Here is an 18,985-nt window from a genome sequence, read left to right as displayed (position 1 = left end):
ACAGGGTTACCTTGCTTAAATCAGAAAACTTGCCTCTGTCGTCGTAGCCCAGCTGTTAAAAACTACAAAAACGAGTTCAGGTACCACACCCAAAGAGTTGTATTTCATTCATTCATTCTATCGTATTTATTGAGCACTTACTACGTGCAGAGCACTGTACTAAGCGCTTGGGAAGTACAAGTCGGCAACATATAGAGACGGTCCCTACCCTTCTTTTCAGGGTTAACGTGGTTATGACCCAGCCCCAGTTTGAAACCTAGGGAGAACCCCGTCGCCCTCGCCAGCCTTTCCCGGCCTGGTGGAGGAGAAAACTTATGGAAGGCCCATCTCCTCCAAGAAGCCTTCCCTGACTAAGCCCTCCTTTCCTCTTCTCCCACTCCCTTCTGCGTCCTCTTGACTTGCTCCCTTCATTCATCCCCCCTCCCAGCCCCACCAGACGTATGTCCCCATCTGTAATGTATTTATTTCTTACTGATGTCCGTCTCCCCCGCTAGACTGTAAGCTCAGGGTGGGCAGGGATTGCGTCGGCTTAGGGTTGCATTGTATTCTCCCAAGAACTTAGTCCAGTGCTCTGCACACAGTGAGCCCACTGTTGGGCCGGGACTGTCTCTATGTGTTGCCAATTTGTACTTCCCAAGCGCTTAGTACAGTGCTCTGCACACAGTAAGCGCTCAATAAATACGATTGATGATGATGATGATGATAAATACCATTGACTAAATAGGAGCAGGGAGGTTATGCAACCAACTGAGAAGATAAGCAGCAGATTAGCAGCTGGTAGCCAAGACTGGAGAGCTAGGCCCTAACAGAGGAAAATCACGGCTCCCTCCACCCCCACAGCACTGAAGGTACAGCTTTAAATCATACATTACCTCTTACATGATAATAATAAGTACAGCTTCAAATCATACATTACCTCTTACATGATAATAATAATAATAATGATGACAATGATGGTATTTGTTGAAGCGCTTACTGTGTGTCGAGTGCTGTTCTAAGCACTAGGGTAGATACAAGGTAATGAGTTGTCCCCCCTTGGGGCTCACAGTCTTAATCTCCATTTTACAGATGAGGTCACTGAGACCCAATCAATCAATCAATCAATCGTATTTATTGAGCGCTTACCGTGTGCAGAGCACTGGACTAAGCGCTTGGGGAGTACAGGTTGGCAACATCTAGAGACAGTCCCTACCCAACAGTGGGCTCACAGTCTAAAAGGGGGAGACAGAGAATAAAACCAAACATACTAACAAAATAAAATAAATAGAATAGATATGTACAAGTAAAATAAATAAACAAATAAATAGAGTAATAAATATGTACAAACATATATACATATATACAGGTGCTGTGGGGAAGGGAAGTAAGATGGAGGGGATGGAGAGGGGGACGAGGGGGAGAGGGAGGAAGGGGCTCAGTGTGGGAAGGCCTCCTGGAGGAGGTGAGCTCTCAGTAGGGCCTTGAAGGGAGGAAGAGAGCTAGCTTGGCGGATGGGCGGAGGGAGGGCATTCCAGGCCCAGAGAAGTGAAGTGGCTTGCCCAAGGTCACACAGCAGACAAGTGGCGAAAACGGCATTAGAACCCAGGTCCTCTGACTCTCAAGCCCCCGCTCTTGCCACTAAGTCACAGGTATTTGTTAAGCACTTACTATGGGCCAGGCACTGTTCTAAGCACTGGGGTAGATGCAAGCTAATCGACTTGTCCCCCTGTGGGCTCACAGTCTCGATCCCCATTTTACAGATGAGGTCACTGAGGCCCAGAGAAGTGACGTGGCTTGCCCAAGGCCCCTCTGTCTCCCGTTTTAGGCTGGAGGCTAGGTAGGGGCGGGGAACGGGCCTGCCAACTCTGCGGCGGGGTAGGGGGAGCGGCATGACGGAGTAGCTTGAACACGGGCCTGGGACTCAGAAGTTCGTGGGTTCTCATCCCGCCTCCGCCACTTGTCTGCGGTGTGACCCTGGGCGAGTCACTTCACTTCTCCGGGCCTCAGTTATCGCAACTGGAAAATGGGGATGGAGACTGTGAACCCCACGTGGGACAGGGACTGTGTCCAACCTGATTAGACTGTGTCTTTTAGTCTTTTAGACTGTGAGCCCACTGTTGGGTAGGGACTGTCTCTATATGTTGCCAATTTGTACTTCCCAAGCGCTTGGGAAGTAAGCGCTCAATAAATACAATTGATGATGATTAGCTTGCATCTACCCCAATAGATGTGCACGTAATAAGCACCTAACAAGTACCGGCAGCAAAAAAAAGAGCAACGAAGAGGAGAGCAGACAAAGCATCAGGAACATAGATTACCTAAAACTTGGCGTTAAGTATTCACCCCAGTGCTTAGTACAGTGCCTGGCACCGAGTAAGCATTTATAATAATGATAATAATGATAATAATAATAATGATGATGGTATTTGTTAAGCGCTTACTACGTGAAAAGCACTGTTCTAAGCGCTGGGCACCGTTCTAAGCGCTGGATGATAATAGTAATGATGATGATGGTATTTGTTAAGCACTTACTGTGTGCCAAGCACTGTTCTAAATGCTGGGATAGATACAAGGTGATCAGGTTGCCCCACGTGGGGCTCACAGTCTTCATCCCCATTTTCCAGATGAGGTCACTGAGGCCCAGAGAAGTGAAGCGACTGGCTCAAAGTTGCACAACTGACAAGTGGCGGAGCCAGGATTAGAACCCACGACCTCTGACCCCTGCTCCTTCCACCCAGCCACGCTGCATCCCTTAGTATTATTAACCTGCCAAGGGTTTAGTCGAGCTCTGTGCACATAGTAGGCGGTCGGGGCAATTCATTCATTCATCAAACTGTATTTATTGAGCGCTTACTGTGTGCAGAGTGCTGTACTAAGCGCTTAGAAAGTAATGTTCTTAGAAAGTACATTACTTTCTCGTTCTCGCCTGTCCCGCTGTCGATCCCCGGCCCACGTCCTCCCCCCGGCCTGAAATGCCCTCTCTCCGCACATCCGCCAAACTAGCTCTCTTCCTCCCTTCAAAGCCCTGCTGAGAGCTCACCTCCTCCAGGAGGCCTTCCCAGACTGAGCCCCCTTTTTCCTCTCCTCCTCCCCACCCCCCAACCCTACCTCCTTCCCCTCCCCACAGCATCTGCATATGTTTGTACAGATTTATTACTCTATTTATTTTACTTCTACATATTTACTCTTCTATTTATTTTCTTAATGATGTCCATCTAGCTTTACTTCTATTTATTCTGATGACTTGACACCTGTCCACATGTTTTGTTTTGTTGTCTGTCTCCCCCTCCTAGACTGTGAGCCCGCTGTTGGGTAGGGACCGTCTCTGTATGTTGCCAACTTGTACTTCCCAAGCGCTCAGTATAGTGCTCTGCACACAGTAAGTGCTCAATAAATACGATTGAATGAATGAATGAATACCATTCGGCAACAGATAGAGACAATCCCTGCCCAACAACAGGCTGGCGGTCTAGACGACATGATGATGATAGTGGTTAGTCATTCATTCATTCCATCATATGTACTGAGCGCAAGATGTGATGATGATGATGACAGTGGTTATTCATTCATTCATTCATCCCATCGCATGTATTGAGCGCTGACTGTGTGCTGAGCACTGTACTAAGCGCTTGGAAAGTACAATTCGGCAACAGAGACAGTCCCTCCCCAACAACGGGCACACAGCCTAGAAGACATGATGGTGATGATAGTGGTTATTCATTCATTCATTCCATCGTATGCATTGAGTGCGAGACATGATGATGATTCATTCATTCATTCAATCGTATTAATTGAGCGGTTACTGTGTGCAGAGCACTGTACTAAGCGCTTGGGAAGTATAAGTTGGCAACAGAGGCAGTCCCTACCCAACAATAGGCTCAGACTAGAAGACATGATGATGTTGATGATGATGATGATGATAGTGGTTATTCATTCAATCGCATTTATTGAGCACTTACCGCGTGCAGAGCACTGTACTAAGCGCTTGGAAAGTACAATTTGGTAATAGGTAGAGACAGTCCCTCCCCAACGACAGGCTCACAGGCTAGAAGACATGAGGATGATGATGATGATAGTGGTTATTCATTCACCATCAAATCGTATTGATGGAGCGCTGACTGTGTGCAGGGCGCTGTAGTAAGCGCTGAGGAAGTACAAATCGGTAACAGTCGGAGATGGTCCCTCCCCCACCAACGGGCTCACAGTCTAGAAGACATGATGGTGATGATGATGATGATGATAGTGGTGATTCATTCATTCCATCATATTGATGGAGCGCTGACGGTGTGCAGAGCACTGTAGTGAGCGCTTGGAAAGCGCAGTTCAGTAATAGAAACCGTCTCTCCCCCTGCAACCCCCCGACGGGCTCACAGTCTGGAACACATGATGATTATGATAGTGGTGATTCATTCATTCATTCATTCATTCAACCGTATGTATTGAGTGCAAGACATGATGATGATGATGATGATAGTGGTTATTCATTCATTCATTCCACAGTATGTATTGAGTGCAAGACATGAGGATGAGGATGAGGACGGTTATTCATTCATTCATCGAATCGTATTGATGGCGCACTGACTGTGTGCAGAGCATTGTAGTAAGCGCTTGGAAAGTGCAATTCGGTAATATAGTCTCTACCGCCCAACAGGCTCACAGTCTAGAACACATGATGATGATGACGATGATGATGATGATGATGATGATGATGATGATAATGATAGTGGTGATTCATTCATTCATTCATTCAATCGCATGTATTGAGCGCAAGACATGATGATGATGATGATGATAGTGGTTATTCATTCATTCATTCCACAGTATGTACTGAGTGCAAGACATAATGATGATGATAATAGTGGTTATTCATTCATTCATTCCACAGTATGTACTGAGTACAAGACATGATGATGATGATGATAGCAGTTATTCATTCATTCATTCATTCATTCATTCATCGAATCGTATTGATGGAGTGCCGACTGTGTGCAGCACAGTAGTTAGTGCTTGGAAAGTGCAATTCGGTAATTGAGACAGTCTCTCGCCCTGACGGGTCCACAGTCTAGAACACATGATGATGATGATGATAGTGGTGATTCATTCATTCATTCGTTCATTCAATTGTATGTATTGAGCACAAGACATGATGATGATGATGATAGCGGCTATTCATTCATTCATTCCACAGTATGTATTGAGTGCAAGACATGAGGAGGATGATGGTGGTCATTCATTCATTCATTCATTCATTCATTCATTCATTCTACAGTATGTATTGAGCTCAAGACATGAGGATGATGATGATGATGATGATGGTGGGTATTCATTCATTCATTCATTCCACAGTATGTATTGAGTGCAAGACATGAGGATGATGATGGTGGTTATTCATTTATTCAGCGAATTGTATTGATGGAGTGCCGACTGTGTGCAGAGCACTGTAGTAAGCACTTGGAAAGTGCAATTCGGTAACAGAGACAGTCTCTCTCCCCCCCCCCCCCCCCCCCCCCCCCCCCCCACGGGCTCACAGTCTAGAACACATGATGATGATGATAGTGGTGATTCATTCATTCAATCGCATGTATTGAGTGCAAGACATGGTGATGATGATGATGATGATAGTGGTTATTCATTCATTCATTCATTCCACAGTATGTATTGAGTGCAAGACATGAGGATGATGATGATGGTGGTTATTCATTCATTCATCGAATCATATTGATGGCACACTGACTGTGTGCAGAGCACTGTAGTAAGTGCTTGGAAAGTGCAAATTCGGTAATAGAGATAGTCTCCCCCCCCCCCCCCCCCCCCCCCCCCGCAACCCCCCTGACGGGCTCACAGTCTAGAACACATGGTGATGATGATGATGATGATGATGATGATGATAGTAGTGGTGATTCATTCATTCATTCATTCAATTGTATGTATTGAGCGCAAGACATGATGATGATAGTGGTTATTCATTCATTCATTCCACACTATGTACTGAGTGCAAGACATGATGATGATGATGATGATGGTGCTGATGGTGGTTACTCATTCATTCATCAAATCATATTGATGGTGCACTGACTGTGTGCAGAGTGCTGTAGTAAGCGCTGGGGTAGGCCCAATGGGTAATAGAGGGAGACGGCCCCCGGTGCGGAAGGGCCGGGCCAGGGGGTGGGTGGTACCCGGAGGTCGGGGCCCGGTTTCTGGGTGAGAGACCCGCGGGTCGGGGCAGCCCCGGCTGTAGCTGCTGTAGAAACTGCAATTCAGTAATAGAGATAGTCTCTGACCCTGCCCCCCACCCCACGATGGGCTCACAGTCTAGAACACATGATGATGATGATGATAATGATGAGGATAGTGGTGATTCATTCATTAAATCATATGTATTGAGTGCAAGACATGATGATGATGATAGTGGTTATTCATTCATTCATTCCACAGTATGTACTGAGCACAAGACATGAGGATGATGATGATGAGGGTGGTTATTCATTCATTCATTCATTCATTCATTCCACAGTATGTATTGAGTGCAAGACATGAGGATGATGAGGGGGGTTATTCATTCATTCATTCATTCATTCATTCATTCATTCATTCATTCCACAGTATGTACTGAGTGCAAGACATGAGGATGAGGATGATGATGATAGTGGTTATTCATTCCACAGTATGTATTGAGCACAAGAAATGAGGATGATGATAGTGGTTATTCATTCATTCATTCATTCCACAGTATGTATTGAGCACAAGACATGAGGATGATGAGGAGGAGGAGGAGGGTGGTTATTCATTCATTCATTCCACAGTATGCATTGAGCGCAAGACATGAGGACGATGATGGTGGCGGTTATTCACTCATTCATTCATTCCACAGTATGTATTGAGCTCAAGACATGAGTATGATGATGATGATGATGGTGGTTATTCATTCATTCATTCATTCCACAGTATGTGTTGAGTGCAAGACATGAGGATGATGATGATGATGGTGGTTACTCATTCATTCATTCATTCCACAGTATGTATCGAGTGAAAGACATGAGGATGACGGTGGTGGTTAGCCATTCATTCATTCATTCATTTATTCATTCATCCACAGCATGTATTGAGCTCAAGACATGAGTATGATGATGATGATGATGGTGGTCATTCATTCATTCATTCATTCCACAGTATGTGTTGAGTGCAAGACATGAGGATGAGGATGATGATGGTGGTTACTCATTCATTCATTCATTCCACAGTATGTATTGAGTGTGAGTCACGAGGATGATGATGGTGGTTATTCATTCATTCATTCATTCATTCATTCATTCACTCACTCCACAGTATGTATTGAGCGCAAGACATGAGGATGAGGATGATGATGGTGGTCATTCATTCATTCATTCCACAGTATGTATTGAGTGCAAGACACGAGGATGATGATGAAGATGATGATGGTGGTTATTCATTCATCCATTCCACAGTATGTATTGAGTGCAAGACATGAGGAGGAGGAGGAGGAGGAGGATGGCGGTTATTCATTCATTCATTCATTCATTCATTCATCCATTCCACAGTATGTATTGAGCGCAAGACATGAGGATGATGATGATGATGGTGGTGGTTATTCATTCATCCATTCCACAGTATGTATTGAGTGCAAGACATGAGGAGGAGGAGGAGGAGGATGATGGCGGTTATTCATTCATTTATTCATTCCACAGTATGTATCGAGTGTGAGACATGAGGATGATGATGGTGGTTATTCATTCATTCATTCATTATTCATTCATTCATTCATCCATTCATTCATTCCACAGTATGTGTTGAGTGCAAGACATAAGGATGAGGATGATGATGGTGGTGGTTATTCATTCATCCATTCCACAGTATGTATTGAGTGCAAGACCTGAGGATGATGATGGTGGTTATCCATTCATCCATTCCACAGTATGTATTGAGCGCAAGACCTGAGGATGAGGATGAGGAGGACTAGTCATTCATTCATCGAATCGTCCTGAGCGCTGTAGTGAGCACTGGGGGAGGAGGGCCCGGCGGGCGACGGGCGGAGACGGGGCGGGGGGCGGGGGGGCGGTACCTGCGGGTGGGGGCCCGGGTTCCGGGTGCGAATCCGGCGGTCCGGGGCGGCCCCGGCTGTAGCTGCTGTAGAAAGTGTAATTTGGTAATAGAGCTAGTCTCTCCCTCACGATGGGCTCACAGTCTAGAACACACGATGGTGATAGTGGGGATTCATTCATTCATTCAATCGTATGTATTGAGTGCAAGACATGAGGATGATGATGGTGGTTATTCATTCATTCATTCATTCATTCATTTATTCATTCCACAGTATGTATTGAGTGCAAGACATGAGTATGATGATGATGATGATGATGGTGGTGGTTATTCATTCATCCATTCCACAGTATGTATTGAGTGCAAGACATGAGGAGGAGGAGGAGGAGGAGGAGGAGGAGGAGGATGGTGGTTATTCATTCATTCATTCATTCATTCATTCATTCCACAGTATGTATTGAGTGCAAGACATGAGGATGATGATGGTGATGGCGGTTATTCATTCATCCATTCCACAGTATGTATTGAGTGCAAGACATGAGGAGGAGGATGATGATGGTGGTTATTCATTCATTCATTCCACAGTATGTATTGAGTGCAAGACATGAGGAGGGGGAGGAGGAGGATGATGATGGTGGTTATTCATTCATTCATTCATTCCACAGTATGTATTGAGTGCGAGACATGAGGATGATGATGGTGGTTATTCATTCATTCATTCATTCATTCATTCATTCATTCCACGGTAGGTATTGCGTGCAAGACATGAGGATGATGAGGATGATGATGGTGGTTATTCATTCATCCATTCCACAGTATGTATCGAGCGCAAGACCCGAGGATGAGGCTGAGGAGGACTATTCATTCATTCATCGAATCGTCCTGAGCGCTGCAGTGAGCGCTAGGGGAGGAGGGCCCGGCGGGCGGAGACGGGGCGGGGGGGGGGCGGTACCTGCGGGTGGGGGCCCGGGCTCCGGGTGCGAATCCGGCGGTCCGGGGCGGCCCCGGCTGTAGCTGCTGTAGCCCCGGTGCGCGGCGAACTTGCAGACGCTGCGTCCCCGGTGGGTGCAGTCGAAGAGGAAGCAGGCGGGGCCCCCGCCGTCCTCCTCCCCTCCATCCTCCCCGTGGTCCCCATCCTCCCCATCCTCTCCATCCCCGGTCCCCGGGCGGCGCCGCAGCACGGCCAGGGTGCAGCGGGGCAGGGCGCAGCAGGCGTCCAGGCAGCGGGCCCGCCCGCCGCCCCTCGGGCCCCGCAGGAACGTGGCCCCCGCGCCCAGCGAGGCCCACGTGCGGATGATGGAGGCCGGACGGGCGCTGTACCGCGCGCCCCCGCACCGCCCCGCCGCCTCCGGGAGGCCCTCCGGGGGCGGAGGAGGGGGGGGGAGGGGGAGGCGGAGGAGGGGGGGGGCGGAGGAGGAGGGGGAGGAGGGGGCGGCGGCCGCCCCGCGGACCCCCAGCCCGCCAGACCCGGACCCAGCAGCAGCAGCAGCAGCAGCGGCGGCGGCGGCAGGAGCGGCGGCCCCATGGCCCGGATCGCTCGGTGGGCCGGTGGGTGGGTGGGGGGGGGGGGGTGCTGTGTCGTTGTGTTGTGTGTGGGGGGGGGGTGTTGGGGGGGGTGGGGGGGGTCCCGGTGCTCAGGGCCTCCCGGGCCGGGCCGGCCGAGCGCCCAGCGGGGCCCGCATGGCCCCGGGCTCAGCACTAGCGCCCGCAGAACAGCTCCCCAGCTCCTCCTCCTCCTCCTCCTCCTCCTCCGCCTACCTCCTCCTTCTTCTCTCCCCGGCAGCTCCGCCCCCTGTTCCTCCTCCTCCTCTTCCTCTTGGCCCGCCCCCCTCTCGTCCCCCTTCTCTCCCTCTCTTTCTCCCCCTCTCTTCCCCCTTTCCTCTCTCTCTCTCTCCCCCTTTCTCCCTCTCTCTTCCCCTTTTCTCTCCTTTACTCTTTCTTTCTCTTTCTCCCTCTCTCTTCCCCTTCTCTCTCTCTTTCCCTTCTCTCTCTCTTTCCCCCTCTCTTTCTCTCTCTTTCTCCCTCTCTCTTCCCCCTTCCCTCTCTCTTCTTCTTTCTCTCTCCCCCTTCTCTCCCTCTCTTTCTCCCTCTCTCTTCCCCCTTCTCTCTCTCTTCCTCTCTCTCCCTCTCTTCCCCTTCTCTCTCTCTCTTTCCCTTCTCTCTCCCTTTCCCCCTCTCTTTCTCTCTCTTTCTCCCTCTCTTCCCCCTTCCCTCTCTCTTCTTCTTTCTCTCGCTCCTGCCCTTCTCTCTTTCTCCCTCTCTCTTCCCCTTCTCTCCCTCTCTTCCCCTTCTCTCCCTCTCTTTCTCTTTCCCCCCTCTCTTCCCCCTTATCTCTCTCTTCCTTTCTCCCTCTCTCTTCCCCTTTTCTCTCCCTTTCTCTCTCTCTCTTTCTCCCTCTCTCTTCCCCTTCTCTCTTTCCCTCTCTTTCTTCCTCTCTCCTCCCCTTCACTCTCTCTTTCTCCCTCTCTCTTCCCCCTTCTCTCTCTCTTGTTCCCCTTCTCTCTATTTCTCTCCCTTCCCCTTTTCTCTCTCTTCCCCTACTCTCTCCCTCTCTCTTCCCCTACTCTCTCCCTCTCTCTTCCCCCTTCTCTCTCTCTTTCTACCTTTCTTTTTCTTTCTCTTTCTCCCTGTCCTTTCCTCTTTTTCTAACTGCCTCCCTTTTCATCCATTCAACCGTATTATTGAGTGCTTGCTATGTGACGAGCACTATTCCTTCCCCTTCCCACCTGCCTTCCCTCCCTCTCTCCCTCTTTTTCTTCCTCCTGCCATCTCCACTCTCTCCCTCTCCTCTCCTTCCTTCTCTCTCCTCCTTGCCTCTTTCCCTCTCCTCTTCCTCTTTCTCTTCCCATCTTCCTCCTCTCCCCTCTCTTCTTCCTTCCCTCCCTCTCTTCCTTCCCTCCCCCTCTTCTTTCCTCTCCCCTCTTTCTTCCTCTCCTTCTTCCTCTCCCCTTCCTCCTTCCACTCCTCTCTTCTTTCCCTGCTCCTTCCCTCCCCATTCTTCCTTCCCCTTTCATTCATTCATTCATTCAATCGTATTGATTGAGCGCTGACTGTGTGCCGAGCACTGTACTAGGCGCTTGGGAAGAACAAATCGGCAACAGGTAGAGACGGTCCCTACCCCACAACGGGCTCCCAGTCTACAAGCGAGAGACAGACAACAAAACAAAACATGTAGACAGAACAAACAGAACAGAACATGTAGACAGAACAAATAGAATATTATAGCTATACCAGCCTCCTCCCCCTCCTTCCCTCTCTTCTCCTCTCGTGTTCTTCACTGTGACCGCAGGTGCTTGGTAGCTCTAGAAGGGGACAGAGGCCAGGGGCGAGAGCCTGGAGGGCAGAGGGGCAAGTGTGAGGGTTGGGGATGGGACATAGGAAAGGAGAGGAGGAAGAACGGGAAGACGGTGGTGGTGTTTTTCCAAGGGTGTTGGCTCTACTTGGCAGAAATGGTTGCATTTCGAGGATGGGCCGAGGTGATTTTGCTATCCGTGTCCGGAGTAGGCATCCACGGTCCTCTGGGGGACTGCCCTGCTTATATTTCTTTCATTTTTATGTTTTTTCCCAAGACGTTAAACAGCGCATCGTATGAAAGGAAAGCAGGCCCGCCCTCCTGCCTGTCGTGGATTTGGCACCAGGCACCATTGTGTCAGTTGTCTTGCTTTTCAACTCCCGTCCTCCCTCCTGCTATTTTCAAATTCCGTTGCTGGAAAGTGGCAAGTGGGTTCTCACGGCCCTGGGAGGAGAGCTTGCCCTGGATTCGACGGAGAGGGCTGGGGTACCTGCGGTCTCCCACTGAGAAACTCTTCTAGGTTCAAGAGAACTGGATCTATTTTGGGCAAAAACGGCATGGATGACATCTCCGCATGACGCTACCGCCGGCATCTCTAGACCTGGTACGGCATTCTCCGGTGGCCACCCTGTCCCGAGGGTTTATAATAATAATAATTAAAGTACTTGATAAGCACTTACTATGTGCCAGTACTAAGCGCTGGGGTGGATGCAAGCGAATCGACTTAGACACAGTCCCTATCCCGCTAAGCGCTCCCGGTCTTCATCCCCATTTTACAGATGAGGTAACTGAGGCACAGAAAAGTGAAGTGACTTGCCCAAGGCCACACAGCGGACAAGTGGTGGAGCGGGGATTAGAATCCCCGCCTCTGCCCTACCCCTTCCCCCTCTCCATAGCACTTGTGTATATTTGTACAGATTTATTACTCTATTTATTTTAACTGTACATATTTACTATTCTATTTTGTTAATGATCATCATCATTAATCGTATTTATTGAGCGCTTACTGTGTGCAGAGCACTGTACTAAGCGCTTGGGAAGTACAAGTTGGCAACATATAAAGACAGTCCCTACCCAACAGTGGGCTCACAGGTTAATGATGTGCATATAGCTGTAATTCTATTTATTCTGACGGTTTTGACACCCGTCTACGTGTTTTGTTTTGTTGTCTTTCTCCCCCTTCTAGACTGTGAGCCCGTTGTTGGGTAGAGACCGTCTCTATATGTTGCTGACTTGTACCTCCCAAGGGCTTAGTACGGTGCTCTGCACACAGTGAGCGCTCAATCAATACGATTGAATGAGGAAGTGCTCAATAAATATGATTGATTGATGGAATGATTGCATGAATACATTGAAAGCTCCTTAGGCTTGCACTTACGTGTGACATTCCTCTCCCCCCCCCCACCAAAGTAACTGCTGCTTGTAGCTTTGTGAGTGAACCAGGAGGGTCTACTACTACTCTCTCTGAGTGTCTCACCAACAGTGGCACGTTGAAGTTGTTGTCTGTCTCCCCCTTCTAGACTGTGAGCCCGTTGTTGGGTCGGGACCGTCTCTATATGTTGCCGACTTGTACTTCCCAAGCGCTTAGTACAGTGCTCTGCACAAAGTAAGCGCTCAATAAATACGATCGAAAGAATGAATGAACCATGACCTTCTGCCTCCCAAGCCTGTGCTCCATCCACTATGCCATGCTGCTCCTCTTTATCCCAAGCGCTCAGTACAGTGCTCTGCACACAAGTGCTCAAAAAATACCATTGAGGAGGAGGAGGAGGATCATGAAAGTAAAAAAAAATTCAAACCAGAACATGGGTGGCAAAGGGGCTCTGGAGGAAGATGGGCAGTCAGACACCAAAGAAGATGCTGGGCTTCCAGGTTGGGGCCCCGGGCTAGAGTAAGAGAGGAGATGCAGGGCTGAGCCTGCTGGTCACCAAAGAGATTCACTCATTCATTCAATCGTATTTATTGAGCACTTACTGTGTGCAGAGCACTGTATTAAGCGCTTGGGAAGTACAAGTCAGCGACATATAGAGACGGTCCCTACCCAACAACGGGCTCACAGTCTAGAAGGGGGCGAAAGACAACAAACAAAACATGTGGACAAGAGTCAAGTCGTCAGAACAAATAGAATTAAAGCTAGATGCACATCATTAACAAAATAAATAGAATAGTAAATATGTACAAGTAAAATAAATAGAGTAATAAATCTGTACAAACATATATACCGGTGCTATAGGGAGGGGAAGGAGGTAGGGTGGTGGGGGATGGGGAGGAGGAGAGGAAAAAGGGGGCTCAGTCTGGGAAGCCCTCCTGGAGGAGGTGAGCTCTCATAGGGCTTTGAAGGGAGGAAGAGAGCTAGCTTGGCGGATGTGCGGAGGGAGGGCATTCCAGGCCGGGGGAGGATGTGGGCCGAGGGTCGACGGCGGGACAGGAGAGAACGAGGTACAGGGAGGTACCGGCAGGGAGGTACAGGAGGTTAGCGGCAGAGGAGCAGAGGGTGCGGGCTGGGCTGGAGAAGGAGAGAAGGGAGGTGAGGAAGGAGGGGGCGAGGGGATGGACAGCCTTGAAGCCGAGAGTGAGGAGTTTTTGCTTGATGCGTAAGTTGACTGGCAGCCACTGGAAATTTTTGAGGAGGGGAGTAACATGTCCATAACGTTTCTGCACAGAGGTGATCCGGGCAGCAACGTGAAGTGTAGACTGAAGTGGGGAGAGACAGGAGGATGATGAAAGACAGTAGGGCCCAGAGATTCCCAACTTGGAGACTCTGCCGCAACCCCCTGGGATACCCCTTCCAGGAATTTTTTGTTGTGCCGTCGTCAAATTTCCCTCAGTTCCAGCTTCGGTCCAGAACCGACCCTCCCTTTCTCCCTTTTCGGGCAGTGGCCTGTCTGCCGTAAGTCCAGACCCCAACTTTCCAGGGAGTGGCCTGCTTGCTCTAGATCCAGGCCCAACTTTTCAGGTAGTAGCCTGCCTGCTATATGTTCCAGTCTCTAGCTATTCAAGTAGTAGCCTGCCCGATAATCAATCAATCAATCAATTGTATTTATTGAGCGCTTTCTGTGTGCAGAGCACTGTACTAAGCGCTTGGGAAGTACAAGAAAATGTAAAAAAAAAAGCAGCAGCATTTCCATTCAGACTGCTTAAACTTAAAGAGTTTAAGCACATCCAGGCCCCAGCTTTGGATTCACCCCGATACCTTCCTGTCAACCTCTCCTCTCAGTTTCGTTCCGTCCTTTCTTACCTCTTGTTTTTCCCATATAGTTGACTTGGAGCACTGTCCTAATAAATGCCATCATTATTATTATTATTATTATTATTATTATTATTATTATTATTATTATTATCGTTTGCCACCCCCCCACACCCTGCAGTGTTACCCTTACTATGTTCTCCATCACAAAATGGCAAGTCATTTTCTTACACTGATTCATTGTTTTTAAGTTTCTAGGATCTTTAGTTAGTCAAACTATGACCAAAGCAGGAGATTTTTCTGACTGCAGAGAATTTTTATCTCATCTACTGGATTTTGTGAATTGACTCAACTCCTTAAAAATCCATGTCATTCCCGGCACACATCCTGAACTTGTGGGAGAACACGGTGGTGGTTGTTGTTGTTGTTTTTCCCATCCGCATTTGCCTCTCGAGAGGAAACAAATAATAGCAGGCCAGGTTTTTAAAATTCAGTACTTCCTAACTTTTACTTCTTTCATCTTTTCCCAGTGTCGTCAGATTCGCGTATAGAAGGTAGTTATTCAGGAAAAAAAAATATTTCAGAGTCAGTTTCAGGTAACTGAAAAATAATTTTAAAAAAGATAAATTGGAGCCGTTAAAGTAATTGGACAATTTACACCTCCGGAGTCTAAGTTTAACTTCCATTTGTTCAGCCCCTTTGGGATTTTTCTTTGACCCATTTATTAGGTGGGGCCAAATGCTCTGGATAGTTTTTTGGGGGGGACAGAGTAATAGGAAAAACGGCAATTACTGCCGGTGTGGCTTCCGGTCTTTAAGAGAGAACAAAAAGAAAGGAACACCAAAGGCCCACGCCATCCCAGGATTCGGAAAGTAAAGCAGCTGCTACCAGTTGACAGCAACGGTGGTGGTTGTGGAATAGAAAGTTAGCTATGAGGTAGCTTAATGCCTTAAGAAACGTATTTTTCAATTTGGTTCCCTACAAAATACCATATACTTAGACGCGAAGCTCCCTCTGGACTGTGAGCTCATTGTGGGCAGGGAACGTCTCTGTTATATTGTCGTATTGTACTTTCTCCAAGTGCTTAGTACTGTGCTCTGCACACGGTAAGCGCTCGATAAATACGATGGATTGATTGATTGATTGATTATTAGTAGAGGTTTTCCTCAGGAGTTACAAGAGGCTAAGTTACTTGTGATTCAATCAGAAATACAAGCAGTTGTCCTTCACAAAAACCAGTTTCCTGACCACCGATTTTTCTCTAGGTTCCTGAGGCGGCTCCGGCGCCTGAAGGCTTTAGGTTCCCCCGGGGGCTCTAGCTTCCCAAGGTGGCTCTGGTTGCCCGGGGGCTCTAGGTTCCCGAGGTGGCCCTGCTGGGTTCCCGAGGTTCTAGATCACCGTGGCTCTATATCATCGAGGTTCTAGGTTGTCGCGGTTCTAGATCACCGAGGCTCTAGACTCCCTAGGGTTCTGGATCATCGAGGCTCTAGACTATGGAGGTTCTAGGTACCTGAGCTCCCCCGGCCTCCAGGTTTCTGGTTTCTTGGGTGTTACCACCTCCTGAGGTTCTAGACTTCCAAAGTTCTAGATCATTGAGGTTCTAGGTACTTGAGGTCCCTGGCTCCCACGTTCCTGGTTTCTTGGGTGTTACCCCGGCTCCGCCAATTGTCAGCTGTGTGACTCTGGGCAAGTCACTTCACTTCTCTGTGCCTCAGTTACCTCATCTGTAAAATGGGGACTGAGACTGTGAGTCCCATGTGGGACAACCTGATCACCTTGTAACCTCCCCAGCGCTTAGAACAGTGCTTTGCACATAGTAAGCGCTTAATAAATGCCATTATTATTATTATTATTATTATTATTATTATTACCACCTCCGGAGGTTCTAGATCCCCCAGGCTCTAGATCATTGAGGTCCTAGACTCTGGAGGCTCTGGACTCCGAAGGTTCTAGATCACTGAGGTTCTAGATGCTTAAGGTTCTAGGTACCTGAGGTCCCCTGGCCTCCAGGTTTCTGGTTTCTAGGGTGTTACTGCCTCCCGAGGTTCTAGACTTCGAAAGTTCTAGATCACCGAGGTTCTAGACTATTGAGATCATAGGTACCTGAGGTCCCCTGGCTCCCAGGTTTCTGGTTTCTTGGGTGCTACCGCCTCCTGAGGCTCTAGACCCTGAGGGTTCTACGTCATCGAGATTCTGGGTGCTTGAGGTTCTAGGTACCGGAGGTCCCCTGGCCTCCAGGTTTCTGGTTTCTTGGGTGTTACTGCCTCCCGAGGTTCTAGACTTCCAAGGTTCTAGATCACCGGGGTTCTAGACTATTGAGATCATAGGTACCTGAGGTCCCCTGGCTCCCAGGTTTCTGGTTTCTTGGGTGTTACCGCCCCCTGAGTCTCTAGACCCTGAGGGTTCTAGATCATCAAGATTCTGGGTGCTTGAGGTTCTAGGTACCGGAGGTCCCCTGACCTCCAAGTTTCTGGTTTCTTGGGCGTTACTCCCTCCCGAGGTTCTAGACTTCCAAGGTTCTAGATCACCGAGGTTCTAGACTATTGAGATTATAGGTACCTGAGGTCCCCTGACTCCCAGGTTTCTAGTTTCTTGGGTGTTACCGCCTCCTGAGGCTCTAGACCCAGAAGGTTCTAGATCATCGAGATTCTAGGTACCCGACGTTCTAGGTACCTGAGGTCACTGGCTCCCATGTTTCTGGTTTCTTTGGCATTACCACCTCCTGAGGCTCTAGAGTCCCAAGGTTCTAGATCATTGCGGTTCTAGACTCCCGAGGCTCCAGACCCCGGAGGTTCTAGATCTTCGAGGTTCTAGGTCCCTGAGGTCCCTGGCTCCCACGTTTCTGGTTTCTTGGGTGTTACCGCCTCCGGGGGTTCTAGATTCCCCAGGTTCTAGATCATTGAGGTCCTAGACTCCGGAGGCTCTGGTCTCCGAAGGTTCTAGATCACTGAGGTTCTAGATGCTTAAGGTTCTAGGTACCTGAGGTCCCCTGGCCTCCAGGTTTCTGGTTTCTTGGGTGTTACTGCCTCCCGAGGTTCTAGACTTCCAAGGTTCTAGCTCACCGAGGTTCTAGACTATTGAGATTATAGGTACCTGAGGTCCCCTGACTCCCAGGTTTCTGGTTTCTTGGGTGTTACCTCCCCCTGAGGCTCTAGACCCTGAGGGTTCTAGATCATCAAGATTCTGGGTGCTTGAGGTTCTAGGTACCGGAGGTCCCCTGGCCTCCAGGTTTCTGGTTTCTTGGGTGTTACTGCCTCCCGAGGTTCTAGACTTCCAAGGTTCTAGATCACCGAGGTTCTAGACTATTGAGATTATAGGTAACTGAGGTCCCCGAGGTCCCCTGACTCCCAGGTTTCTGGTTTCTTGGGTGCTACCGCCTCCTGAGGCTCTAGACCCCGAGGGTTCTAGATCTTCGAGGTTCTAGGTACCCGAGGTTCTAGATACCTGAGGTCACTGGCTCCCATGTTTCTGGTTTCTTTGGCATTACCACCTCCTGAGGCTCTAGAGTCCCAAGGTTCTAGATCATTGCGGTTCCAGACTCCCGAGGCTCCAGACCCCGGAGGTTCTAGATCTTCGAGGTTCTAGGTCCCTGAGGTCCCTGGCTCCCAAGTTTCTGGGTTTTGGGGCGTTACTGCCTCCCGAGGTTCTAGATCACTGAGGGTCTAGGCTCCTGATGTTCTAGACTCCCGAGGTTCTACATATCTGAGGTCTCCGCTCCGGGTCCCAGAGGCTCTAGATTCCCGAGGTTCTAGATAGTCGAGGTTCTAGACCACTGATGTTCTAGCTCACTGAGGTTCTGGGTCACTGAAGGTCCTGGGTTCCTGTGATCCTAGGTTCCTAAGGTCATCGGCTCCGGAATTTCTGGGCTCTCCGATGTTTCCGCCTCCTGGGGTTCTAGACTTTCTGAGGTTCTAGATCATTAGGTCACCGAGGTGCTAGATTCCTGAGGTTCTAGATCACTGCACAGCAGGAGGACTAGTGAGAGACCTGGATCTCCTAGCCTCTCCTCGGCCCCACCGCTGGAGCTGGAGACGTCCTGGGAATCTAGAGCCTCAGGAACCTAGAGCCTCCGGGAGCTGGAGCCACCTCGGGAACCTAGAGAAAAATTGGTGGTCAAGAAACTGGTTTTTGTGAAGGACAACTGCTTGTATTTCTGATTGAATCATAGGTAACTTAGCTTCTTGCGACTCCTAAGGAGAGAAACCTCTACTACTAATCAATCAGTCAATTGTATTTATCGAGCGCTTACTGTGTGCAGAGCACCGTACTAAGCACTTGGGAAAGTACAATAGAACAATCTAACAGATACATTCCCTGCCCACAGTGAGCTCCTAGTCTTAGAGTGAGCTTACCGTCTAAGGTGTATTGTATTTTGTAGAGAACCAAATTTAAAAATACATTTCTGCAGGCATTAAGCTATCTAATAGCTATCTTTGAAACAAAAAAAAACCAAACAAACCCCAAAACCC

General features: G+C 48.8%; 1 protein-coding gene across 1 annotated transcript in view; it reads right to left on the bottom strand.

Moving 5' to 3' along the window:
• Positions 1 to 9,562, bottom strand: part of LRP11 (LDL receptor related protein 11) — a 62,119-nt gene extending 52,557 nt beyond the window's left edge. The window contains exons 1-2 of the mRNA XM_038762295.1: positions 9,500 to 9,562; positions 8,990 to 9,395 (exon numbers count right to left, since the gene is read on the bottom strand). Of these exons, the coding sequence (XP_038618223.1) occupies positions 8,990 to 9,395; positions 9,500 to 9,562 (469 nt within the window). The remainder of the gene's footprint in view (positions 1 to 8,989; positions 9,396 to 9,499) is intronic.
• Positions 9,563 to 18,985: the final 9,423 nt, after the last annotated feature.

Source organism: Tachyglossus aculeatus, chromosome 2 (assembly GCF_015852505.1).
Source record: "Tachyglossus aculeatus isolate mTacAcu1 chromosome 2, mTacAcu1.pri, whole genome shotgun sequence".
NCBI classification, from domain to species: Eukaryota; Metazoa; Chordata; class Mammalia; order Monotremata; family Tachyglossidae; genus Tachyglossus; species Tachyglossus aculeatus.
This window is presented reverse-complemented; position numbering and strand designations above follow the sequence as displayed.